This window comes from Astatotilapia calliptera, chromosome 20 (assembly GCF_964374335.1).
Source record: "Astatotilapia calliptera chromosome 20, fAstCal68.1, whole genome shotgun sequence".
NCBI lineage: Eukaryota > Metazoa > Chordata > Actinopteri > Cichliformes > Cichlidae > Astatotilapia > Astatotilapia calliptera.
Window position 1 is genome coordinate 33,073,856 of NC_137441.1, and position 24,935 is coordinate 33,098,790.

A 24,935-nucleotide genomic window follows, 5' to 3' on the forward strand; every position below is an offset into this window, starting at 1 on the left:
TATCAAAAATAATAATGTTTCGGTTAGTCGGTGTAATTATAAACGCAAGTACCGTCATACGATCAGTATCCGCGAAACATAAAACCAATTCCATCGCTTTGCACCAGAGGATTGTGGGTATTGCGGTTTGGCGTCACGTTTTTTAGATCCAGCATGGCAGCGAAACAGAAAAGGTTTGTTAATATTTTCTTTATTATGCTATGAATACAATGAGATTTACCCAGTATTTTATGTTGATGTTGAAAGTTAAAGTCTGGCCAGTTAGTCGTGAAAGTCATTCTAACTCTTTACGACTGTATGTTAGTAACTAAAGTGCTAGCATAAAGTCGTCATGCTAACTCGAATACGACTGCTGTATTCTAAGTGTGGTTTCGCTTCATGAAAATATTAATAATAATAATGATAATAATAATAATAATAATAATACAAGGTTCCTGAGTGTTTTAGGGAGATATTTGCATCTGACTGACAAGTGAACAGCTAACCAACAAAAATGCTTACACGTGAACTTAAAAACTGTAGGACAGTTAGACCACACACACATTTTGATCGACTTGCTTCTTATGGATTGTTTTCTTTCTTGTAGGAAATTAGAAGACTTGAGTGTGGATGAGTTCCTGCTGACAGGCTTTGAATCGGACGAAGAGCCTCCCAAACAGAATGGGCTCAAGAAGAAGACAGATCAGAACTCTCCAAGCCCTAAGAAGTGAGTCCTTATATTTAGAGACCTTTAGGGGGTGAAACATAATCTTAAATGTGGGCACGCTCTGATACGGGTATACACACGTGCAGCATTTTCCAGTGTAAAATATTTGGATATTGTATTCTGTTCAATTGGGGTCATATCCATTTACTTTTCAGACTCACCAACTGACTTCACACCCCTTTAGCTATGGTACTATTCTGCTATATGTGCTGCCTGGCCTAATCAAAGTCAAAGTCCTAACCCGACTGAGATGCTTTGGCAGGGGCGTAATTTCCAGGGGGCCTGATTATTCTTTTCTGTATGATGTACTGTTAGAAAAGTGCAAATGCAGAAAATGTCTCAAAGTTCTGTAACTCGTTTTGTACATACTCTGTATTTGTAGAGATCAAAAGTCTAAAGGTAAGGCCTCTCAGCACAAGGAGCAGCTGTCCAGGTTAAAGAGCAAAGATCCCGAGTTCTACAAGTTTCTGCAGGAAAACGACCAGGCACTTTTAAATTTTGACGACACCGACAGCTCAGACGATGAAGACGAGAGAGGGTACCACAAACTACCATCTAAACTGGAGGTAAGAGGGCTACTTACTTTCTGGTGTGAGTTCTTTTGGAAATTAGGAGATCCTCATGCTGCCTTTTTACATGTTTGTAGGAGGCCAGTTCTGGGGATGAAGAAGATGATGACGATGAATATGCAGCAAAAAGTTCAAAGAAAGCCAAGAAGGGAGCAGATACTATCAAAGTCACAGACAAAATGATAGACGACTGGAAAGTGGCCATGAAGAAAGAACCCACAGCTCATCTCTTCAGAGAAGTCACGCAGGCCTTCAAGGCTGCTGTCGCCACAACGAAGGGTGAAGAGGGCGGTCAGTGCCGCTACAAAGTAGCTGACAGCTCAGGTGGGTCCTCATATCTGTATTCATGTATATATGGGTATATAACAGTTTAATTTGAAATTAAAACACCAGTCACACAGGCCTAGAGGCCTGTCAGCAACCATTTACCATCCAACAGTCACAAAGGAAAAATGTGTGTTCTCCAACCGGTAAGCAAGTGATTGTTGAAAGCACTATTTATGCAGTCCTAGAGAGGGGGGTCTGTGACCCCTGGCAACCATTGATTGCTATGTGAAAGTTTTAATTCTGTGACTGGTTGGTGAGTAGTTGGTCTTAAATAGCCCTTTTCCATTAGCACCTCTTCGGATCAGATCGACTTGGTTTTTGGGGTTTTTCATTATGTGGTAGTACCTGGTACCACGTACTTTTGTAGTATCTACTCGGCCGGGGTTTCAAGCGATCTGAAAATGTGACGACAACAGACTGCATCCCACTGGTTGGCTAGTCATTGGTCATGAGAGCATCTCCTTCATGAAAATCCAGCCAGTTTTGAAACCAGGCAACAAGGAAACACAGTGGTCCTCAAGTCTGATTAAAAAGCCATACACCGAGCAGCAGGTATACCATCGGTGTAACGTCCACGGGACATTTGGACCCACTGCTATCACGACCCTATAGACAATAGATGGGGCGACTGGAAAACGAGTCGCCCCATCTGGATGATGAAAATGGCTAAAGGACCTCTTTTAAAAGAGGTATACGGTGATGCAGTGGAGACAGTTCAGCATCTTCCATACAAACTGCTGTCGACTGCTGTGATCTGCTAGCAACCGGCAACCAATCACCAACCAGTAAGGGAATACCTAGCGAATTTAATAATTTAACCATAATTTGTTGTCAGTCCTTAATGACTTGTCACATGCTGTTGGAAGCGTTCATGCTTTTGTGTGATATTTTACTCATTAATTAGCTTGTAGTCGTGTCCCTACGGTTGTTTATGCAGTGCCAGCCACGATAGAAATATATAAAATGCTTGGACTTGTTGTTATTGTTGTCAGGTGGGGTTTTATTTTTTGTTTTGTTTTGGGGTTTTTTTGTTTTTTTGTGGGGGGGCTTTTGTTTTTCACTTTTTTGAACATTCGTTCATCTCCGTTCTGATACTTCTGGGAAGCTGCAGTTAGAAATTTGCTGACATCTCTGAGTCCTCATGTTGAGGTGGTCATTTTTATTCTCTGACTGATAAATTAAAAAAAGTGTAGTCAACAAATAAAAAAAATTAAAAAAAAGGTAAATGCACAGGAGGAATTGAGAGTATCGAACAGGCCAATCACAGTAGCGGTTATATTTGTAGTTACAAATGTAACTGCAAAATGTAGTTACATTTGCACATCAGGTTACATTGTAGTGTTTCAGAGGGTTTCTGTTACGATGTATCTACAGTGCAGATTTAATGTTTATTTTAACGTTTTAAGCACTCCGTAAGAAGCTCATAAGATTCACAAACATCAAAAATGAGCTAGGATAAACAAGCTACATTATATAAATAAAAAGAAGCGAAGAATAAAAGAAGCGCAGCTTATTTAGAGACAAACATGCCGATCTCTGTCACAGAGAAGAAATTGAAAACACAGTTTATCAGTTACAAAAAGTCCTCTGGCAGTTCTTCAAGCTTTCCTTTAAAGATCGATTGTTTCTAGAATTGTATTATTGTGATGACATAAGCACATTAATATTCAGTCCTTGTGCTATTTATGAAAGATACAACACTTAAGCATGCATGATGTTCTTTTTCTGTCTGCAGTGTTCAATGCTTTGGTCCTGTTCTGCATCAAAGATATCCACGGAGCTCTGCAGAGGATGCTTAACCTGAAGCCAGATAAAGACCAAAAAAAGTACAAAATCCACAATATTCACACTCGTCTCATTTCTCATCGATTGTCTCGGTGTAGCTGAGAAGAGGGAAAAGAGAACCTGTTCACTCATTTCTTTGTTTGTCTTGCGGTTTGTTCGCAGGTCAGTGCTTCCTTCGTCTAGTCCAAGATGGCAGAAGAATCAGATGGACATAAAGATGTATCTCAGTGGAGTGGTTCAGGTTTGCTCTTTACTTCATGTGTCTCTTTGTTTTTCACCACTTAGATTTCAGGCCTGTGTGTTCCTGTGAGGCAGATACATGAAATACAGAATACAGGGATTCATTTTTGTGAATATTTGCTTTAAAATTATTTCTTGTTTCCCAACTGCAGCTGTTATCCAGCCTAACGGAGGCTACGGTCATCTGCGCGGTCCTGAAGCACACCAACCAGCTCGTACCGTATTACTTGTGTCTACCCAAACAGTGTCGCCACCTGATTAAGGTGAGACCTCCACCTTAGCTTGATGACACGGAGTAAAATATGTCAGTATTTATTGACAAATGATGTCTTAATGTGTCTCTGTTTTTGTTTCCTTTTCCTGTTTCTGACTCCAGCAACTAATGAAGCAGTGGAGCACGGGGGAAGAGACGAGTCGGGTTCTTGCCTTCCTGGCCCTCAATAAAATCTGCCGCCAGAAACAGGAAACGTACCTCAACCCGATTCTTAAGGTGAGCTGCAGGAATTGAGGTGTTCACAACAAACCTGGATCTTTACTGAGGCAAAAGGGGGGGAAAAGCAAATCCAGCCTGGGCTTCTTAAGAATAACCGTCTTCCTCTTTGCAGCAAATGTACATTTCTTATGTACAAAACTGCAAGTTCACATCTCCCAACGTGCTGCCCATGATCAACTTCATGCAGAGAACTCTGACAGAGATGTATGCCCTGGACACGCAGGTCACTTACCAGCACGCCTTCATCTATATCCGACAGCTGGCCATTCACCTCAGAAACGCCATGACCATGAAGAAGAAGGTTGTTTGGCTTCTTTTTGCTGTTTGTGCTCACATAAAACAATATTTATAGAGACTGACAAGTATACATCTGCCTTGAGTCATTTAGGGCTTCAATTTAAGGATTGGTTTTTGTAATTATATAAAATTCAAATATATATTTGCTTTTGAAATGCTCATGCGCAAAAACGGGGATGTATGATTGGAGCTTAGTCCAGTTTACAAAAGTAATTTAAAGCTATATACTGACTGAGCAACCACGCGCAGTGACACAGAGCTATTCTCTGCTATATAGATGCTCACCCTCATTCACATTTGACCCCTTTTTTTTCTTTAATAGGAAACGTATCAATCAGTTTATAACTGGCAGTATATTCACTGTCTGTTCCTGTGGTGTTGGGTCCTGAGCACACTCCACCCCAGTGAGGTACTGCAGCCTCTGATCTATCCACTCTGCCAAGTCATAATTGGCACCATGAAGTAAGTATACATAAATATGTTAGGGAAAAAAAGCTTTTAAAAGATTAAAAACTCAACCCCAGAGTCTGATGTATAAATAAAGCCACGACTTGGCTTCAAATACACACTAAACAGCCACTTATATTATATCATACACTTATGTTACACCTCGCTAGCACCTCCATTTGCTTTTAGAACTAGCTTAATTCGTTGTGGCATAAATTCAACAAGCTGCTGGAAACATTCCTGCTTTGGTCCATATTGACATGATGACATCACACAGTTGTTGCCAATTTGTTGGGTGTAAATCCATGATGTCACTTTCTCGTTCCACCACATCCCAAAGATGCTGTGATGGATTGAGATCTGATGAATGTTTGAGTACATCGTCATGTTCAAGGAACCAGTTTGAGATTTGAGCTTTGTGACATGGTGCGTTATCCTGCTGGAAGCAGCCATCAGAAGATGGGTGCAGTCTGAGATGGACGTGATTCAGTATTCAAGTAGAAGTAGCGTTTAAATGATGCTCAGTTGGTACTGAGGGTCCCAAAGTGAGCCGAGGAAATTTGATTGAAGGCAGGATGGATCCAAGCTTTCATGTAGTTCTGACCTTAACATCTGAATGTTGCAGCAGAAACTGAGACTCCTTGGACCAGGGAACATTTTAAAAAAATTTGTCAGTCTGTGTGAATTGTAGCCTCAGCTTCCTGTTGGGATGGGAGTGGTCTTCAGAGATGCTCTTCTGCATACCTTGGCTATAATGACTTACTGTGATTTGACTTACTGTTGTCTTCCTTAAAGCATCCAAGCTCCTCTGATCCTTAAAAGTAGCAAGTGATTTCTGCCCAAAGATCTGCCTCGCGTAGGATATTTTCTCTTTTTGGGAATGTTCCCTGTAAACCTTAGAATGATTGCACAGGAAAATCGCAGTAGATTAACAGTTTCTGAAATACTCTGTCAGAAGGCACCGTGTATGCCTTTGGGTTGGCTGATTAGCTCTTTGCATTAAGAAACATGAACAGGTTTACCTAATGAGATGAACCGTTGTTTGTACTCCTGCAATCTGCATTTTTTAAAAATGTATTGTGGTTCTTTCACCCAAAATTTTTTAAAACTGTTGCTTTTATAATCTTGGAAGAGAATTATTTTTATTTATTTTTTGTACACGTTGCCAACAGCAGGTGGAGACATTGATCACTATTTTCTCTTTCAGACTGGTTCCCACAGCGAGATATTACCCTCTGAGGATGCACTGTTGCAGAGCGCTCACTCTGCTGTCTGGCAGCACCAACACGTTTGTGCCCGTTCTGCCTTTCCTCTTGGAGGTAAGGCTTCACGTCATCTCAAGTAACCAGCGTGCAGAGCTAACAGCGTATCAGTGAGGGGTCAGGTTTCCAGTGGCCCGAGTCTCTCGCACCGACACACAACTTGAGGCCCTCAGATAGTTTGAGATAATCTACAATAAACAGCCCGTTGGCTGACTTTGGTGAAATGGAAACAATGAAAAGGTAGATGTGATGAAATGTTCCGTCGGTGGTTTGCTGCGGAAAAACATCAGTGGCATACGAAATGCACTTTGGTCTCAACGGCCACAACTGTAGAAGCTTAGGAGGAAACATTCAAAGGGTAGAGCTGTGAGAGACACCTTTGTTATCAGACCAATCACGGGTCACCAACTGACAACATCTTCTCTGGATCAGGTGCTAGTCACGTGACCGCGTAGTGTGCCTTTGTGCGCAAGTTTTTATGCACGCTGTGCGGCTTTGTTGTGGTTTGCTGGAGGAGAGACATGTGCTGGCGACTGGCTCGGCCCGCTGGGAGTGGTCAGCGCACGTCTGTCTGTATGTGTTTGTGTGCATGCAGCAGTTTGACCGAAGCGATAAAGACAAGGTTGTGGTTTACACTCTGGTCCTAACATGCTGTGCAGACCACATCCTCTCTGCCTATGGCCCACTCCCCACTTCTCTCCCCGTCATACACACAGATACACTCCGACCCCCGCCTCCCTCGCTCCATCTAACCCCCAACAGCAAGCTGTGTTTATTTGTGACGCACAATGCTTCCTGTGTTTTTTCTCCTTTACTGTTCCCCTTGTTAAAGTCAGGCTGAGGTACGCTGCTACTGTTTTAATTAGAACAGCAAAAGCAGCCCCTTCCTCCTGTGTGTCTGTGCCTGTGTGTGTGTTCTCGTATCTCCGAGGGGGGTGTATGATTTGGAGCTTCCTGCTTGTGTAGCTGTGTGCATGCGTGTGTGTGTGTGTGAGAGAGAGAGAGAGAGAGAGTGCACCAGGGTTGGCCCATGCCTTCCCACTTCCCCTGGCTCCCCCGCAGACCGCCACCACATCCTATGTTTGTACAGACAGCACCGGCCAGGAGCGTTGCTCTGCTTCGCGCACAGCGAGCATTAACGACCACACACACACACACACACACACACACACACACACACACACACACACACACAGAGATACAGGGAGTCAGAAATAGCTTGATACACAAATACAAGACAGAAATTCACTTGCGCACTGTGGGCAGATGTGAAAGCTAAAGCTTGTAGACAAATAGCCCACACGTTGGCTAGAATGTACTTTCACAGACTAAGATAGAAATGTGTCATCTCAGTAACACTGCAGTATTTAAAATGAGCTGCGCTGACTGATAATTGTCAAAACACTTTCAGCATCCCGCAGAATAAATGTTTTCTTTAGCTGCGTTGTCTTTGAAGAATAGCAAGTTGAATGCGGATTTACTCAAGACAGAGACGGTCGCGGCTTTTATTAACGCGTAGAAGCAGTTCCAAATATCAACCTACAGCCAGGAGATAAAGTTTCCGCTGGACTTGAAAAACTAAGCACACCATACGATTCAGTTGCTTGTAGAACCACTTTTAACTTGAAGCAATTGTTTTCTATATGACTTTCTCTTAAGGTCCTGCCACTGCATTTCAGTCTGGTTGAGGTCTGGACTTTTACTTGACCTTTGCAACACCGTCGTTTTCCTTTTTTAGCCATTCTGCTGTAGATCTCCTGCGGTGCTTGGGATGATTGTCCCGTTAAATTACCCAGTTTCAGCCAGCTGTCAGACAGACGGTCTCACATTTGACTCAAGCATTTGGTGCACAGTGGGGGTTCATGTTTGACTCAATGACTGCAAAGTCTTGTGGCTGCAAAACAACCCAGATCATCACTCCTCCACTACCGTGCATGACAGTTAACCTGAAGTGTTTGAGCTGATATGCTGGATTTGATTTTCCTTTTTCATACATGGCACTGGGCATCGTTGCAGCCAAACATCTTCACTTTGGTCTCATCTGTCCAAAGGACATCGTTCCAGAAATCTTGTGGTTTGTTCAAATGCAGCTTAACTTAAGCCGTGCTGCCGTGTTCTTTTAAGAGAGAAGACACCCCCTCTTGTCAACAAGCACCACACTTGTTCAGTCTTTTTCTATCTGTACTGTCATTAACTTTGACATTTAACATGCTAACTACAGCCTGCAGAGCATTGCATGGTCTGATCCTGGGGTGAATTTACTGGAACATCCAGTCCTGGGAAGATTGGCAACGGTCTTGTTTTTCACTTAACAGTAGATCCCATCCCAGTTTGATGGGCAGCAACAATTGGTTCTCTAAGATCACTGTTGATGTCTTTTATTCTTGGGATTATGTTAACACACGTCTAAATACTGCGGACCAGCAAAGCTTCTGCTTTTAGAGAGGTGCTCACACTCGCTGATGATCAATAATTCAAGTGCATTTGATTAGCAGCACCTGGCTGCTACTTACCCTCTTAAGTCCTATGCAAGCGGTAGCTGTGGACTTGGTTTCTCACAGATAAAACAGATTTATTAGCTAATTGGTTTAATTAATAGTGATGTTAATTATGACATTTGTAGGCCCAACCTGCATTATTGATTCCTTCATTAAGGGATGTGTCTGGATTGGATAGTTGAGAAAACAGGTGGATGTTACTCATACCAAAATCTGCATCCTTTTTAAAAAATGCAAACAAAGAGACTGACAGATTGATTAAAAAGAGCATGTTTTATATTTGAGATGGTATGCACTACACTGTTGTATGAGTAGATCAGAGTTTACTGTTTGTCTCCTCTTACAGATCTTCCAGCAAGTTGATTTCAACAAGAAACCCGGACGAATAAGTAAGAAACCCATCAACTTTGCAGTCATCCTGAAGCTTAACAAGGTCAACCTAATCGAGAAAGCCTACAAGGTAAGTGTTACTGTGACCGCTAGTGTTAAGAGTGTTAGACCAGGTGCTTCTTTATAGCTGGTATACAGCGGTTCCTGCTGATTCTGTCTTTAGTGTGCTGAGATGGAGCAGCTCCTGGAGTCTTAGTTATTTTAGTGCTACTCTGTGACAGAGTGGGTGTGGATTGAGGACAACGCTGAAAGTCAGAGCTCTCAGACTGACCCTGAGTCACCTCGCTCAGTGCTGCAGCCAAGAGGATTGCAGCTCTGTGGGATTATCCCCCGCACTCCGCTCGCTAGGTCTGTTCTCACCGCTGTCACCCAGGCAACTGCCGTGAACCCCCGTCTCGTAAACACACAGCAGACCTGACCGAACAAACAGATCGGTCTGAATCAGAGCACCTCTCAGTCCACACAGGCTTCAGATGTTTTATTTCACAGAAAGGCAGCTTAACTTCTAGCCCTGTAGATGGCATCTTTACGTATTCAGCTTTTACTAAAGGCTAAATAATAATAATAGTAACAACAACAATAATAATAGTTGTTGTTGTTGTATAAAGTAGGTCCTCATTTGACCTGAAACTTTAAAAGGTTTAGGGGCTACAGGGAGCTCTGAGTAACACAATTGGTAATCTCAGGTTGCTTTTCTGTGGTTTCCTATTTGTTTTTAGTCTGTGTTGATAGAGAATATAGCTGTTATGAAGTGCTAAAGTTTGTACACTATTACCGTCACATAGTGGCTCTGTGGTGTAGCGGTTAACAAAGTTAGCATTACGTGCAAAAAGATTGTCGGTTCAAGACCAGGAGGAGAACCAAATCCTGCCTCTGGGGTCAAGCTAGTGTACTGGTACCCAGTGCCTTTCCCAGTCTTTGCCGTATCGACATGTAGATGCAGCTGCTGTGGAAACCTGGCTGCTCTTCAGCCTTCAAGCTGTTGATGCTACACTGTAATTATTTTCAATGCATTCGGTTTTCCTGGGGCGGCATCTCGGCTAGTCATGTTACTTTTTGGTATATTACCTAAATGGTAACCATTTGATCTCCTGTTTATAAGCCGGAGGTGACTTCATGTCCCAGGGACACACACATCCACAGCTGTGATGGATCTGTGTGCTAGCACTATACATTGCAAACAGAGTATATTGATTAGCACAACATTGTGATAATGTGCTGGCCAGTAATCGCATTTTGCTTGCTTATTGTTGCCAGTGTAGACTTGCGCAGTTTGTCGTTCATATAGACTCCTTTCTGCTTTTCAGTGAAAATACAGTCGTTCAGTATTGGCTCCAGTGTTAGTCACTGCATCACTCCTAATGGCAGGGTGATGCAGACACATCAGCTCGCACTGTTTGAGTGATTTAGTGAGTTCATATAAAATAAAACTTTAGCTTATGTGAATGTTGCACTTTGTTTCTGTTCACTGGTATAGACGTCATGCTAAGCGAGATGTGATTGGTTTGGAGACTTATTTTAAGTTGGCCCCGACCAATAAGCATTTTGTAAATTGTGAACATTGTTTATGATCGTTGCTGTCCTGTTGTGTTTTAGGACGGGATGATTGACCAGCTGTACGACCTGATACTAGATTACTTCCACACTCAGGCCAGCTCCATCGGGTTCCCTGAGCTCGCCTTGCCCACCATCATTCAGGTGAGACATACTTCAAAGTGATCTTAAAGCAGACTAGAATTGATTTATTTTTTTGACTTAGCAATTGTCTAAAAAAGTGACAATGACACTGAATGCTATTCCCAAAGTTTTTCACCTGAATATATGATTCAGGATCTGCTGAACTGAATCAGCTTCCTTTAGGGGAAACAATAATCATCCTTTGTGCTTGTTCTTACCTTCTCATGCACCTCCTCCATGTCCCTGCAGCTGAAAGCGTTCCTGAAGGAATGCAAAGTGGCCAATTACTCTAAGCCGGTGCGTCAGCTGTTGGAGAAGATACAGGAAAACAGCAGCCACATCACAGGACGGAGACAGAAGGCCACATTTGGAGTGGCCGATGCCACCGCTGTGGTGAGTGGGTCTGGTTTGTGCGATGATTGTTTGGCCCTTCTGCTTTTGAAAACCTTTAACATAGAAATGAGTTGCAAATACAGAGCAATGCTCTTCCATTGATCCACATAATAAGGGCAAATAAATAATATGTTGAAAATGGCACTAAATAGGTTTAAATTTTAAAACTACTCAAGGCCAGTTAAACGTAAAGGTCATCAACAAAATGCAAGATGGGCAACAGGAAAAAACATTTTACTGTTATTTTTGCTTCCAAGCTAGACTTTATTTCATTTTAAAAGCAGTCTTGAGCAACAGTTCTCCAGACTTTATGAATATCTTTTCAAACGTTTCTTTGGACATGAAAAGGTATGTAACTCAATGCATGAGCCAGTGTTCTGTCTACACATGACTCATCTACATGTAACGTACCATTTGCCACTTTGTTACTAGTAACCTGTCACAAAAACAGTTCCCATTTCTTTAGTTGAATCTATAAATAACTGCCAAAGATAACACACTTTGAAAAATACTATCTTTGCACCAACAAGGTGATTCCCAAAGAGCTATTAGATTAAAAAAATTGGCATTCCTTGAAATGGTGTACTGTGTGTTGAGGACAAACAGTATCTGAAAGTCATGTCCTGGAAAAATATGGGAAAGCATCCTGCAAACACCTGACACAGAACTTGAGAGATGCATCTGACTCCTTAACTGATCCATACGGTTCCCTGAAGCCTCATCACACACTCTTAGTGGAGGGCTGGTTGTCAAAAAGCCGTTCTTATGGAAGGGAAACATAAAGAAAGGGCCAAATTACACAAGAACTAGACTGAAAATCAGTAGCAGCACGTATGATGGAGCGATAGATCCACATTTTCAAATCATTAACATCAAGGACGTTTGGAGAGGGGTACAACAGTGAGTATTTACAGTCATCTGTAAATAAATTACAGCCCTTATGGGTAATAATTATTGGTTCGTGTAACTATATGTTCAACAATCATATTCCAGTATTTCTAATAAGAGCACCAGAGAAATCCAGTTGCAGGGAAAAATAGCTTTTTATATTCCTTTGGGATAGTTTCCAGTTGAGCTACGTGCTGCAGGCCATCTAACAACAGATCATCTAATGCCACAGGCAGAAGCTGGTAATGGAGAACACCTCTCTATATAAACCTTAAACTCAGGTAAGAATGACCCTGTGCTTACTCTGGTTGTAGACCCCGGGAGGTCTCAAAGGGCCAGTTATACACAAGATGCAGTTACCAGTAGTGCTTCACTGAGTTACTGTCCAGTTTTCAACCTAATGAACTGTATCTCCCATATTCATACTGGATAGTTTTCCTATAAATAGACTCATCAATAGCTATAAGGTTTGAACTAAGGGTGGTGCCTGATGCAAGTCCTTGGCTGTGCAGACAGTGGGACGGTGGCTTTACTCCATCCAGTAAAGGTTAAAAAGTGAAAACATAAGCTCTGAAAAGTAAGTAAGAAACTACAAATTAGATCTTTGAAGGACATTTCTACCAGCAGTTTTTGTGCAACACTATCTGAACCTCATGCTGTATTAACATAATAATAAAATTATATTATCTATATTATATTAGCAGTAGGGAGTATAAACTTGATTTTAGAACTTACCTTCACAGCTAAAAAGAAAATTCAAGAGTTTTAATAGGATTTTAATGGAGGGAACTCTGAGATCAGTTATAGTAATCATTTCTACTGAGACAGTGGATTTGTCTTTGTTTACATGTTATAATCAGCTGACCTGATGCTGCTGCTCTGAGCTTTACTGCTCTTTGTACATTTACAACTGAATTCAACTAGATGTAAGCAGATGCTTCATAGACTGTCTTGATTTCCATCCTTTACACTGACAGCTCCCTGTTTATACTGTCTTTATGCTAGAAAGTATACAGTTGGTGTAAAGGCCGAATTTCCCTCGGGATGAATAAAGTATTCTGATTCTGATTCTGATTCAATGAACGAGTCTCAGCATCATTAGCTTAAATTCAAATTCATCTCTGCTGTATGTAACCTAACACTGGCCATGAGCACCACAGCCACTGTGCACCAGTCCAACACAGCGCTTTACTGTACATTTACCACAGTACTGCAAGCTAACCTGTTTATCCTGAACTTAACTGCCAGGTATTTTCATACAAACCCTGGACCATGCAAAGTTATTATACTGAAGTATAACTTACCCCCAAAGTGTAGCGCTTCAATCAATTACATGTTTTTGCCTCTTTCATCTCTTTGTATGTGATAAGCCCTCTTGATGGATAAACCAGTAGGTGTTACTGTTCCCTCCATTTAGGCTCAAATCAGTTTCATGTTTGAATCTCCCAGACTCGTTAAACCTAAAGTCACGAGCCTGTTTTGCAAACATAATGAGTAGAAATTAGAGGCATCTGTGTGAAAATGTAGGAAGTAAAAGTAAAAAGTTGCCAGAGAAATAAATACCCAAATAAAGTACAGATACCTGAAAATCCTACTTAAGTACACCAGTACTTCATAGGGTTAGGTTTATAGGGTTTTCTATAAACCGAAGCACTTTATCACCCATCTTCCTCGAATCCACGACCAGTTTCACTCAACATGCGTGTCTTTGGACTGGATTTTGAAGTTCACCACAGACACTTCACTACAAAGAGCGACCTGCAATACTGGTTGTTCCACAAATCTCTCTAGAACATGCAGACACAGTCTCTTTAGAGCTTGCAGCGTCTGTAGATCACCAGTGCACTACTATGCGATGACGATGGTGGATCTGCTGTAAGATTAAAGAATTTGCATCACAAAGAGCAGTGCTGGCAACATAGTGGGCTGTCCAGGGCTAACAGATGTAGTTTGTCCAGGGCAAAGAACGTTGACTTTGTTAGCTTGTAGTACTGGTGCTACAAAGCTTGCTAGTTTTGTTAAAATCCCTAATAACCAAAAGCAGTGCAGTTCTTTACTTAAACACACTGACAGTAATGTGTAATATGAACACACAATAACTAGAAATCTTTTCAGACAAACGTGTTTGTCGGTAAAAATGCAAACACAATAACTAGTATTAGTGTGTATAACACATAGGTGTACAAGTATACGTACTGCATGTGTGTATGTGTGTATATGTATATGTGTGTGTGTTTTAGTGACATACATGTGTGATATTTGAATGTGTCTGTATGCAACACCTCTATAATTACAGGTGTCAGGTGTGTCAAAGCGGTGGATGTCTAGGTGACATCCACAGTAACAACTTGCCCTTTCAGCTCCATGCCCTTAAAATCATATTAACAACAAAATAAACACCAGTACGGTAACTGAAGAACGTATTCAGGAAATATTTCTCTGATATGATACGACACCTGAAAGGTACCTTTCTCTCCCTCAGACTGCATGCTCGGGAACTTCTCTAACATTCCTCCTGCCTTCAGCCATTTAATGGCAGCGAACTCGGCACGCTCCATTCGATGCTTGATCTGAAGAGCAATTTAGAGTTGCGGCAAATGGCATAATTTTATGGAACAGTATTGTTAGAACAGGACAGAGCAACTTGAAACAAGCATTTCCTTTTTTTTTTTTAAATTGTATTTCTTTTTTTTTTTAACGTCGTCTCTTTTAAATATCTTGTTTTCCACGACGTAACGATTGTCTGGTTTACTCTTTTTCACTGCTTCTGAGCAGTGCTGACAAAAAGTTGCGCCTTAGCTTCATGGTTCGGCCACGGAAAGTCCTTTTCCCACTCGCTGTTGTACTTCTAAACTTTCCCTTTATTGTCAGACGTTCCTTAAGTTGCTGCAGGTTGTGTGTTTGTTTCATCCTGATGGCTCGTTTTCTTCCATTTTCTTTTAAACGTTTAAAACATCGCTCCATTTATTCAGCGAAAAAAACGCTTCCAATTTCCATTAAACTCTCTGAGCCGCCTGCGCGTACCATCTACCAATGGACTGGCGGCAAACACAAAGGAATTGTGGGAATTGTTGTAGAATTTAAGGCTAATCGTATTGATACGCTAACAGTCTATTATCACAGCAGATTACAACTACTCTGTAGCATCGTGATGTAGCATGGTTTCACAAAAAAAAAAGTGGCTTGCAAAGCTCTCGCATTAGTGCTCCGTATGCAAAATAATTTGCTGTCTCTTTCTTTCACCGTCTCATTAAACACTAAATCTGGAGTTTGCCCGTCTGAAGGTGTGTCTGGGCGCATAAGTGCATCTGCACACTCTGGTGTTTGGAAAGAAAAGCGTCTGGAATTCTTTAAGTTTCTTGAAGATGTTTCATTCTGATTCAGAGCTGAAGAAGCTTCCTAGATGAGAGCTGAAACGTCTTCAAGCTCCTTAGATTACCATGACCTGGATGACTGAGAATCTACGCAGACACGTATGGCAAGGTTTGCTGTCGGTGAAGTGAGCGCTCGCATGATTGGAAAGCTTCACAGTGACGTCTGATCACTTCATGGGACAAACGTCCTCCAGCCTAGAAAGCTATGGCTGAAATGTCCAGTGTGTCAGCAGAGGCAGGGTTCAGGCGGGGGAAAGATTGCCTCTGTGTGGATGCGTTTAATTATACCCAAGGAGATTCAGAGCTGAAGTCATGGTTCAAGTTCGTGGTGTGTTAGCGCTTCTGCTATAACCGAAGGAGGAAAAACAAAATCACTTGTGCTTTTTATGTTCTCGTGGGAAGTGGCTGCATGTCCACACCCTCAGAAATGCATCATTTTGTCTGTTTGTTACTGTGATGTTTTTATAAATGTCGTCAAAGTAACAGAAAACGCATTTAAAATTTTGAAACCACCTCTGCTGCGCGTGTGCGTTCGTTTAGTTGTGTCACCTGTACTTTTGAACAGGTGTGAACTGATGAATATTTAAGAGCGTTTAAAGATGAAATGGAAGCGGATGGTCTTCGTCTGTAATCTAGCTGATGAAAGTGTGTGTGTGTGTGTGTGTGTGTGTGTGTGTGTGTGTGTGTGTGTGTGTGTGTGTGTGTGTGTGTGTGTGTGTGTGTGTGTGTGTGTTTGTTTACATAGTATGGCAGACGACGCGGCACGGTGCCAGCGCCTGTCGCCACGGCTCTGTGCTCAGCGGAGGCTGTCGCCATGGCATTGACTCCCTGGCACGGAGGCAGCCGTAGAGGTGTCACCGCGGGCGAAGGAGAGGGGACAGCCCTGCTGCTGTCGCTGTGGAAAGGCCACGGCCCCCCTCCGGCCACCAGCCCCCCTGCTGACATGTCACCCAAACTGAGAGCTAGCCTAATTAACGACGCCCTGCGTCCATCCTGGTCACACTCTGCCATCGCTCGTCTTTCTCTCATCTGAAATTATTTAGTTGTTTGTCTGACCGAATTCAGAAGTAACGTTTTCTTTCTCTCGTCCCGTCTTCCGGTGCACACGTGTCACTCTGTCTTAATAGCGGCACTGAAAATTGTGATAAACATGTTAGGCCAACGGGTACAAGAGGCCACGGTCTGTTCGCACTATTGGATTTGTCGGTCAGATAATGTGATTGGGCCTAATCAATATTGTCCAGAAAGACCTTTAGGGGCTGAAGAAGATCTCCTCTTTCAGGCATCTTCAACCCGTCTGTTTTCTCTGACTTTCATCACACTCGTCTGTCTCTTTCTCCCGGTCAGCTGGAGGTGGAGGTGTAATATGAACCTGCTGAAAGGCTTGTCTAAACAGATCCTGGAAAAGAAAGGGAGAGAACCCACCTGTGTATTTATGCTTATTAGGATGGAGATTTGCATTTCCTTTCACATACACATACCTGTCCTGTCCACACCTGTGTGCATTCTCCATCTAAATATCTGTTCTCTGTCAGGCGGCTTGGGAGAAGCAAATCCAGGAGGAGGGGACCCCCCTGAGCAAATATTACAGCCAGTGGAAGAAGCTGCGAGAGAAGGAGATCCAGCTGGAGATTTCTGGCAAGGAAAGGGTAATTATCAAACCAAAGAAACCTGCCAGTAGTCGCCTTACTCAGTCATTATGAGTCACTTCTACTGTTTTTCATTCATGAATGTTCATGTGTACAAGCACTGCAGTTTGTTTTTGTGTGTGTGTCACATAAAGATGGAGGATCTGAACCTTCCTGAGATCAAACGGAAGAAGATTGAAGAGAAGAAGGCCGAGGACAAAAAGGAGTTCAAGGGTCTGTTCCAGTCTGACAGCGACTCCGATGAAGATGACGATGCAGGACTCAAAATCAAATGTGAGCTAACCCCCTCATATCTGGTTTCCCCCACTTATCTGAATCCGGCCCTGCAAAGGATGCAATTTGTGGACTGGTGCAGGTTATGGTATATTTCCCAACTTGGCCTCTAGGGGGCTGCATTTTGTTACAGCAGTGTAAAAGCTTGAGAGGTGATGACAGTTCACTGTGATTTTGTTTTTTTTTTTCCCTGCCGTTATCCGTTTGTGTGACGTCTCCTAGATTTGACTACACGAAGCAGATCACCTGCAGAGCAGTTTGCCGTAAGGCTCCGAGATATGAAAGCATCCACAGAGGCCGTTTCCGTGGAAATTAAAATTAAATCCCAAATCAAACTGAAGAGAAAATCTCTCGCTTATCAGAGAGTTTGGTTCTCTCTTACTCTCTCCGCCAAAAGGCGCCGTCAGCTCATTCATCCTTTAACACCCCCCCCCCCCCCCCCGCCCCGTTTGTCTCTCGTCCTCTGCGGGTCGTCCACAGGTCAACCTCGATTTTATAGCTTTACACTCGGACACGCTCCAAACAGAAAAAAAAACCCTCGGCAAGGTCGCTGAGGAACAGAGCAGGCGGCAGGGTTTTTTTTTTTTTTTAAATGCATCTGGACTTCATTGTGGGGAGAGTCCCCACAAACGGATGGGCAGCTGCCGGCAAGCATCCCCTCCACTCCTCCCTCACCCCTCTTTCGTTCAACCTTCCTCAGCTCCTCCACACTCACGAACCTGCCCTCCCCACCTCCACCCCAACAGGAAGTACAGGCTTGGATCCCAGCGGGGGTTCCTAATTCAAACCAGCCCACTGGAACAGCCAGCGGTGGCCTCTCTCCCTTTTTTTTTCTCCCTCTCTCTCTCTTTTTCTGGCTCTGTAGACTCCAACCAGCTGCCCCCGCATGTCCTCGCAACACGTGCGCAGACACACACACACAGACACACACACAGACACATCTCGATGATAGCACACAAATGCACACCCACCGCCTCGCCGTCCAGTCTCGAAGAGCCAAAAGCTTTCAGGCAGCTCACCAAAGCTCTCTGCGGTCTCACACACTCCCGGAAAGAGGGGGAGTGCGAGAAGGGGCAGATGATTAAGATTGGTGTGTGTGTGCGTGTGTGTATTTTTGTGTGCGTGGTGGTAATAAGTCATCCAGGTCATTTGGGGGCAACCTCAAAGGTACAACTGAAATCTGCAAGCACCATGTGAGCAACAAAGAGTTAGAGAGGGCGAGAGCGCGTTTGCGATCTTAAATTCAGATGGGAAGTACCTGATGTTTTAATAGACGTTGTTTATGTGTGTGTGCGTGTGCGCGTGTGCTCGTGTCATAAAGGAAACAGCTCTGTTTTCCTTCTCTCTCCCCTATGCCGTCAGCTTCTCATCACACCTCAACTTCAAAGCATGTGGACCCCAGTTGTCCCTTTGGCTAGACAACACACACACACACACACACACACACACACACACACACACACACACACACACAGAGCACTCTGAGAGTAGCACACCTTAAATTTCAAAAAGAAAAAAACCCAACATCTCTCCAACACACACACACACACCAACTCTGCCATTATCGTGGAAGCTGTGGAACCTACCTGCTATCTCCATTTGCTATATTTAGGCCGTGAGCATAAGATGTCTGAAATTGCCAGTAGTAAACTGTCATGGGTGTTTGTGCACCAGCAGCAGCAGCGGCGGCGGCGCCTGTAATCGACTCTCAGTTCCATCTCAGGAGGAAATAGACATTTCCAGCTGCCTGTGATACCTGGCCCACATATCCACGTCTCCAAAGTCGTCAGACGTCAGCGATGCACCGGTGCAAACTTAGGAACGTCTGAAGAAAGTAGGACTAGACAAATTTCAGCGCGCTGTAATGTTTTTCCACCATCTCCCCTCAGGTAAGAAGAGCAGCCGTGCGTCAGATGACGAGGATGACGATGATTTTGAAGACCTGTCTGACCTGAGCGATGATGAGGGAGAAGACTTAGGTCGGTATTCACAATTAACAGTTTTGACACATTTTAAGGTCCTAATTTGTCTGTTTTGGTTAATTTGCTGTGTAGAGGCGTCTGCGTTACCCTTTTCTATCAGTGCAGGGCCAGAAATATGGAGGCTGGCTGGTAACAAGGGTAAAACTTAAAATTACTGTTTGCCTCTAGAGCGGGGATGTCAAACTCGTTTTACACTGTGGGCCACATACAGTCCACTTTAATCTTAAGTGGGCCAGCCCAGTGAAACAGTGCTTCCTGAAGTTTATCTGCACATTTAATCCTGGTTGTATATTAACTAGAGATGGACCGATCCGATATTACGTATGGGTATCAGTCCGATACTGACCTAAATTACTGGATCGGATATCGGAGAGAAATAAAAAATGAAATCCGATCCATTAAATATCAAACAAGCACCTCACAAAACTTGCGACATGGCGTAACTCTGCTCATAACCGTAGCACGTGGGAACAGTATGCATCACGTGATAGAGCAGCTGTGGCGTGCGGGACCTGTCAGCGGTCTGGTTGAGTATTTGTAGCCTCGCTACCAAACCGGCATTTCATCTCCGAGGAAGTTATCCCAGAGAGAAGTAAAGCAAGTGTGTAAGTTCATCTCTGAGTGTTTGTAAAGCATTCCCACGTTAAGCTTAACAACCGACTGCCTCTTCTCTCTCCCTCCCTCTCCTGTTGCTACTTCAATCGTGAAACTGATCAATGATCAGCTGATCGGCTTTTCTGTCGCGAGTCCGTCTCTCTTGCTTGTTTTTGGCCCACTTTGCACCAGAAAGAGGAAACCAGCGGCTGAACAACAGCAGCACGTTTAAGCTTGATCAGCTGTTGTTAGAATTTATTTAATATTACTTTCTACACCAGGATCTTTTTCTACAGCTGACGCTGGTAACTGTGCAGGGGCGGATCTAGCAAAGTTTAGCCAGGGGGGCCCGATAGGGCATGAACAGGGAAAAGGGGGCACAAAGACATACTTTTCTTTCTTATTCTCATTTAAAATATCTAGTGTTTAATAAATAAATATCTGAATCTTACACCCAAAGTTTTAATCTGATGTAAAATGTATAGAAGTCCATTAATGTATATAGAAACTATACCCTACTAAGCTATAGTACTTTTTCCTTTGGGAAGGTACCATCTGTGCAGTCTGCAGTTCTGTTGAAGAAAGACGTTGAATCTATTTAATTATTCTTGAAAAATAATTGATTTCTGTGCATTTTTTTTCACACTGCATCAAATTAAAGTTGATTACGTCGATTAAGCATCATGAGGTGGGGGGTGGTTCTCTTTTCTTTCTTTTTTTTTTGCTGGGAGATTGCAACCCTATTGGTTAGGTTGCTTACTCTTTAAAATACTAGAATAGGGAGGATGGAGCAGGTTTAAGTTTATTAGATTGATCAGTATCGCTGAACTATGAAATATTTTGGGTGCAGTGTATTTTTTGCATACAGGTATAACAGAATAGCTTTAGTGTTTGTTTTGTTTTTTAAACTTGAGTATAAACTTACACAAAATGCAGCAAGATATTTAACCCTGGAGAACCAATGGGGTCAGAGCCGACCCCATTGGTTTTCTATTGGTTTTCTCCAGGGTTAAAAAACAGTTTTATTGATTAAAAACACACTATATCGGATTCATATCGGCATTGGCTGATATCCAAATTTATGATATCGGTAATAAAAAAGTGGTATCGTGCCATCTCTAATATTAACAAAAGAAGAAGTAGAATTATAACAATATGTTTTTCTGCACGATATAGAAATGCAGCTGTAGCAAATGAAAGACAGACCGGAAAGTTTTTGTTCATTAAAAGCAAATGTTAGTTTATTAATAGATATCATCTATGAATTCATTACTTTAGTGTAGTGTGGCCGTGGAAAAGCTCTTTATCAGTAAGAGAAGCTGTGAAATTTATGTTCTTCATATTTTCCAAAACAGTCCAGCGGCCAGATTGGAGTCTGTCGGGCTGCGTCTGGCCCCCGGGCCTTAAGTTTGATATCCCTGCTCTAGATAATGCAAATATAGTCAAGTACAAAAAATTGAATTTTAATAAATATTTAATTGTTTTTGTAGCAGGTTTTCAGGCATAAACTGCCACATGATGCCAGATTTGGGTCTTGACAGTCTGAACTTTTAAGCTAAAACATCTCTGGGTTCGGCTGCTGGTTTGGAGGGAAGAGCGATTTTAGAATTTAGACTAAGCATTTGCACTGAAATAGTTAAATTGTCCCCAGAAATTAATTCAGTCTCTTAAATGAATTTATTATGTATAAATGAACAGAAATGGAATTTAAGGAGCGCAACTCTAAATTTATGCTTTTCAGTTATGCTTTTATCATCCGTGTGTAACTTTTGAGAGATGGTTTACATCACATTTTAACATGGTGGTCTCACAGCTGGTAGCAACTCCTGTGGCCACTCATTAGCCGAGCCTGGAGAGTAAACAACATTGTAGAAATGTGTCAGATTAGAAGAGGTTTGTTAAAAATGCCGTTCTACTCTAACGTGTGTGCACGTAAACTACTCGATACCTGAGAGGTTTCTGATGTGGCTGAGCGTGAAGTTTAAGTACTTCTTGTCTATATTCCAGATGATGATGATGATGAAGAGGAAGGAGATAAAAAGGCTTCCAAGACTCCTCAGCCGCTGTCCTCCTCTGCTCTGATAAAGCTGGCTGAGGGAGAGGAGGATGTAATCGAAGACCTGGAACTGTCTGATGACGACTGAGGGTCTATAGGAGCGGTCAATATTTCCAGTATTTCCTCTCTTTGCTATTGTTGTTTTAATTTTCTGTCTATGTACAGTACAGAGAAGTTTAATTTTATTAAACACTGAGCCTGATACAAAAAAAAAAAAATCCTCTCCTTGAATTTTTTTAAGATGCTAATTGAAGCGTGTATGTGCATGTTAATGCACAAGTGCACCTGAAACGAGTAATTTGTGTACATGTGCACACCTGTAGGCACCCCCAGGCTTTGTAAGAACGGGCTATTTGGAAGGAGCTATGAGGCTGGCAGGGCCGGCCAAGAGGAGCGGGTACAGAGAGGCGGGTGTTCAGCCCCGAGGCAGCAGTGCGGTGCCAGGCTGGCAGGGTGGTGTCTGATGCTGCGCCAAGACTCTCTGCCCAGGTGGTAGAGCAGCAACACAGGCTGGTCTGTTTCCGTGCCAACTCCTCACCCACCCCCTGCCCGGACCGCTGTCTTTTCTGTCTGTCTATCGCACATGCTCAAACACGGCTGTCCTACTCCCCCCCCCCCCCCAGCTTGCCAGAATCCACAGCCAAACCGATGGCGATTCTGACCTTTATCACGAGGCACATTTACGGCACGTATTCACTGGTGTAGGAAGGACACAAGTGAACTACGTGTGGTGTGAATCCTTCAACTGCAGATCTGATTTGAGCAACTCTTGTGTGTCGTCACGTTTCCTCTGCTGTGGTTTTCAGTGAATTCTGAACCTCCTGGTGCAGAGGCCCGCCTAAAGCGAGGGGGAAGTCCCAGCAGAGTGAAGAGCGCACCGCTTTGAAGGAGGAAGGCGAGTGTGAGCGAGGGTTGCTCCTGGTTCTGTTGCTGTGTGCGTGTGTGGGTATATGAGGAGGGTCAGGTTTACCCCCACAGGCAGGGAGGCCTTGGCCTGCGGCTGAACCTCACACTCCGACAGCTGGTGTTGACCCGAACTGTGCCCCCCATGGGTCACCTCCCCTTTATAAAACACACACACCCCGCCTCCTGCATGTTCTTTTTTAACGAAAGTACCACAAACACCTGAGGAGGAAAGAGCATTTCTGATATTTGAAGCAAACACGAGAGAAAGAAGAGAGGCTTTCTTTAGCATTTATTTCACCTGTGTGGTGAATAGAAAAATAGGATGAAGACAAACTTTTGAAGGGAAATCTAGAGACCATTTTTAATTTGTTTGCGTAGTAAAAAAAAAAAAAAAAAAACAAATTCAAAACATTTGCATTAAGAGCTTGTGCCTTTCTTTTCCCTGCAACCAAGAGAGAAAGTAAAAGTATCTTTGGAATTCCATCTTGAGGGCTAATTTTAATACATATCACCATCTGTTTTATCTACTACATTAAAAGTCCTATAAATATTTTTGTCCTCATATTTATATGCTGAAGTAGCATTCAAGATTGGAGCATACGTTTTTGTTGTTTGTTTTTTTAATATTACACTTTTTTTTAAAAAAGGGCAAAACAAAAACTCATGAACAAAAAGTACCACCAAAGTTCAGCAAGTCACTTTTTTTTTTCCAGTAAAGAAAACCTTAATCGTGCAACTACATTTAACAAAAAGTAAAAGTACCACGTATGTAATCTTCAGGATATTTTCATCTTAAGCATGATTCTGTACAATTTTGCATGTTTTTCCTACCTCCCACAGTAGTCAACACAAGCGTACAATGACATAAGGGGTACAAACCACAGCTGCTATTGAGGCTTCTCCATTTCTTAGCATTTTTAATCCTTTGTTTGTCAGTAAACGACGGCTCTACCTGTGTCATCTCAAATAAGAGTCCCACTGAGTGAGGCACTAAGCCTAGCATTCCCCTGTTTGACCGTTAATGCAAAAAGAAGCGCAGACACGTTGTGAAACATGGTTTCAATTCCACATATCCGGTCATCTTTGGTATCGGGACAGCGGAATGCATAGTTGCAGTGATAAGAGAGGAAGCTGGTCAGATCTGGTGCTGCTCAGCATATACGTTTCAACTCCAGCCTCTAGAAGAAGAAAAAAAATAACCAAAAAAAAGAAAAACATACAGCACCACGCTGCTGTTTGGCCTCAGGGAAAGGGGCGAGGAAGAGGGGAGGGAGGGAGAAATGTCTCTTTTTTTAAATTCCTGGGCTTTGCAGGGTTCTGGGTGAGAGCAGTCAGAGATGCAGAGACTAGAGAAAGAGAGTGAGCGAGTGAGCAGAGCTTCCTCCAGCCCAGGAAGGAAGGAAGAGTTTCCGCTAGCGTCTGACTGTCTGACTTGCAAGAATGTCGCATTTGTGGCAGGGCTTTGCTCCATTTTTTTGGCAGGCTTGCTGTGACCAGCTGTCTCCTTTTTCTCTGTCGCTTCACGTCTCTTCCTTCCAACCCAGTTTCTTTGGATTCTGCTCGGCTACAGCCCCTGCAGAGGAACTCAGCTGATTGGTTTGTCGGATACGGTCCATACTGTCCAGTTGTCTTTTTTTTTTATTCAAGTCTGTTATTGTCCCGTAAATTTCAGCTCAAAAGGTGAAGGTATTGAGAGGTCAGTCTGCTTCAAGTTACACTCCCCCATCCCCATTCATGAGACTAGTCTTCCATTCTCACCCCTTCCCTTACACTCCTATGAGGGGGTTTTGGCCTCGTATCGTCCTACCACATTGCCGTTTTCCTGTTTGGGGGAGGAGCAACCTGGGGTGGGGCCGCTGTAAGGGGAGGAACTGCTGCTGGTGGAAGTGGGTCGGTGTGGCACAGAGAGAGAGAGGGGCAAGGGTGTGTCAGATGGCGCAGTCAGGGGGTCCCGATCGCGCTCTGGGGGTCGCAGGGCAGCAGAAGGTGGAAACGGGAATGCCAGCGGGAATCCTGTCATGTAGAAAAGCCTGCCAACGCGGCGAGCCACCTGAGGAGACGAGAGGAGATCACATGACTGTCAGTACAGCCTGTTGAGCATCGGGTTATGGACTAATGTGTACTGAATT

The 24,935-nt window shown here is 43.1% G+C and overlaps 2 protein-coding genes and 1 long non-coding RNA gene across 7 annotated transcripts in view; 2 read left to right on the top strand and 1 right to left on the bottom strand.

Moving 5' to 3' along the window:
* The first annotated feature begins 16 nt into the window (after window positions 1-16).
* On the top strand, window positions 17-22,118 carry noc2l (NOC2-like nucleolar associated transcriptional repressor). The gene is made up of 18 exons (XM_026154754.2): window positions 17-173; window positions 587-706; window positions 1,089-1,272; window positions 1,353-1,599; window positions 3,338-3,428; window positions 3,550-3,628; window positions 3,780-3,890; window positions 4,004-4,117; window positions 4,233-4,421; window positions 4,740-4,879; window positions 6,072-6,183; window positions 8,971-9,084; window positions 10,611-10,712; window positions 10,941-11,084; window positions 16,882-16,995; window positions 17,130-17,268; window positions 19,158-19,247; window positions 21,852-22,118. Exons 1-18 carry the CDS (start codon window positions 154-156, stop codon window positions 21,986-21,988), a joined length of 2,247 nt encoding a protein of 748 aa, XP_026010539.2. The 5' UTR covers window positions 17-153; the 3' UTR covers window positions 21,989-22,118.
* LOC145423207 (uncharacterized) lies at window positions 11,095-16,406 on the top strand. Its single transcript, XR_013904315.1, has 2 exons — window positions 11,095-15,825; window positions 15,935-16,406. It is a non-coding gene; the product is annotated as an uncharacterized LOC145423207 (long non-coding RNA).
* Window positions 22,119-23,078: 960 nt separating the features above from the next.
* Window positions 23,079-24,935, bottom strand: part of samd11 (sterile alpha motif domain containing 11) — an 82,713-nt gene continuing 80,856 nt past the window's right edge. For all 5 annotated transcript variants that reach the window (XM_026154761.2, XM_026154759.2, XM_026154758.2 and 2 more), the window contains one exon: window positions 23,079-24,856. In XM_026154761.2, the coding sequence (XP_026010546.1) occupies window positions 24,581-24,856 (276 nt within the window). In that variant the 3' untranslated portion in view covers window positions 23,079-24,580. The remainder of the gene's footprint in view (window positions 24,857-24,935) is intronic.

Bases quoted from the DNA above. Each gene is read 5' to 3' on its own strand.
- noc2l (XM_026154754.2), top strand. From the start codon at position 154: ATGGCAGCGAAACAGAAAAG. The intron at 1,273-1,352 runs GTAAGAGGGCTA...ACATGTTTGTAG, and splicing joins AACTACCATCTAAACTGGAG to GAGGCCAGTTCTGGGGATGA. The intron at 16,996-17,129 runs GTAATTATCAAA...TGTCACATAAAG, and splicing joins AGATTTCTGGCAAGGAAAGG to ATGGAGGATCTGAACCTTCC.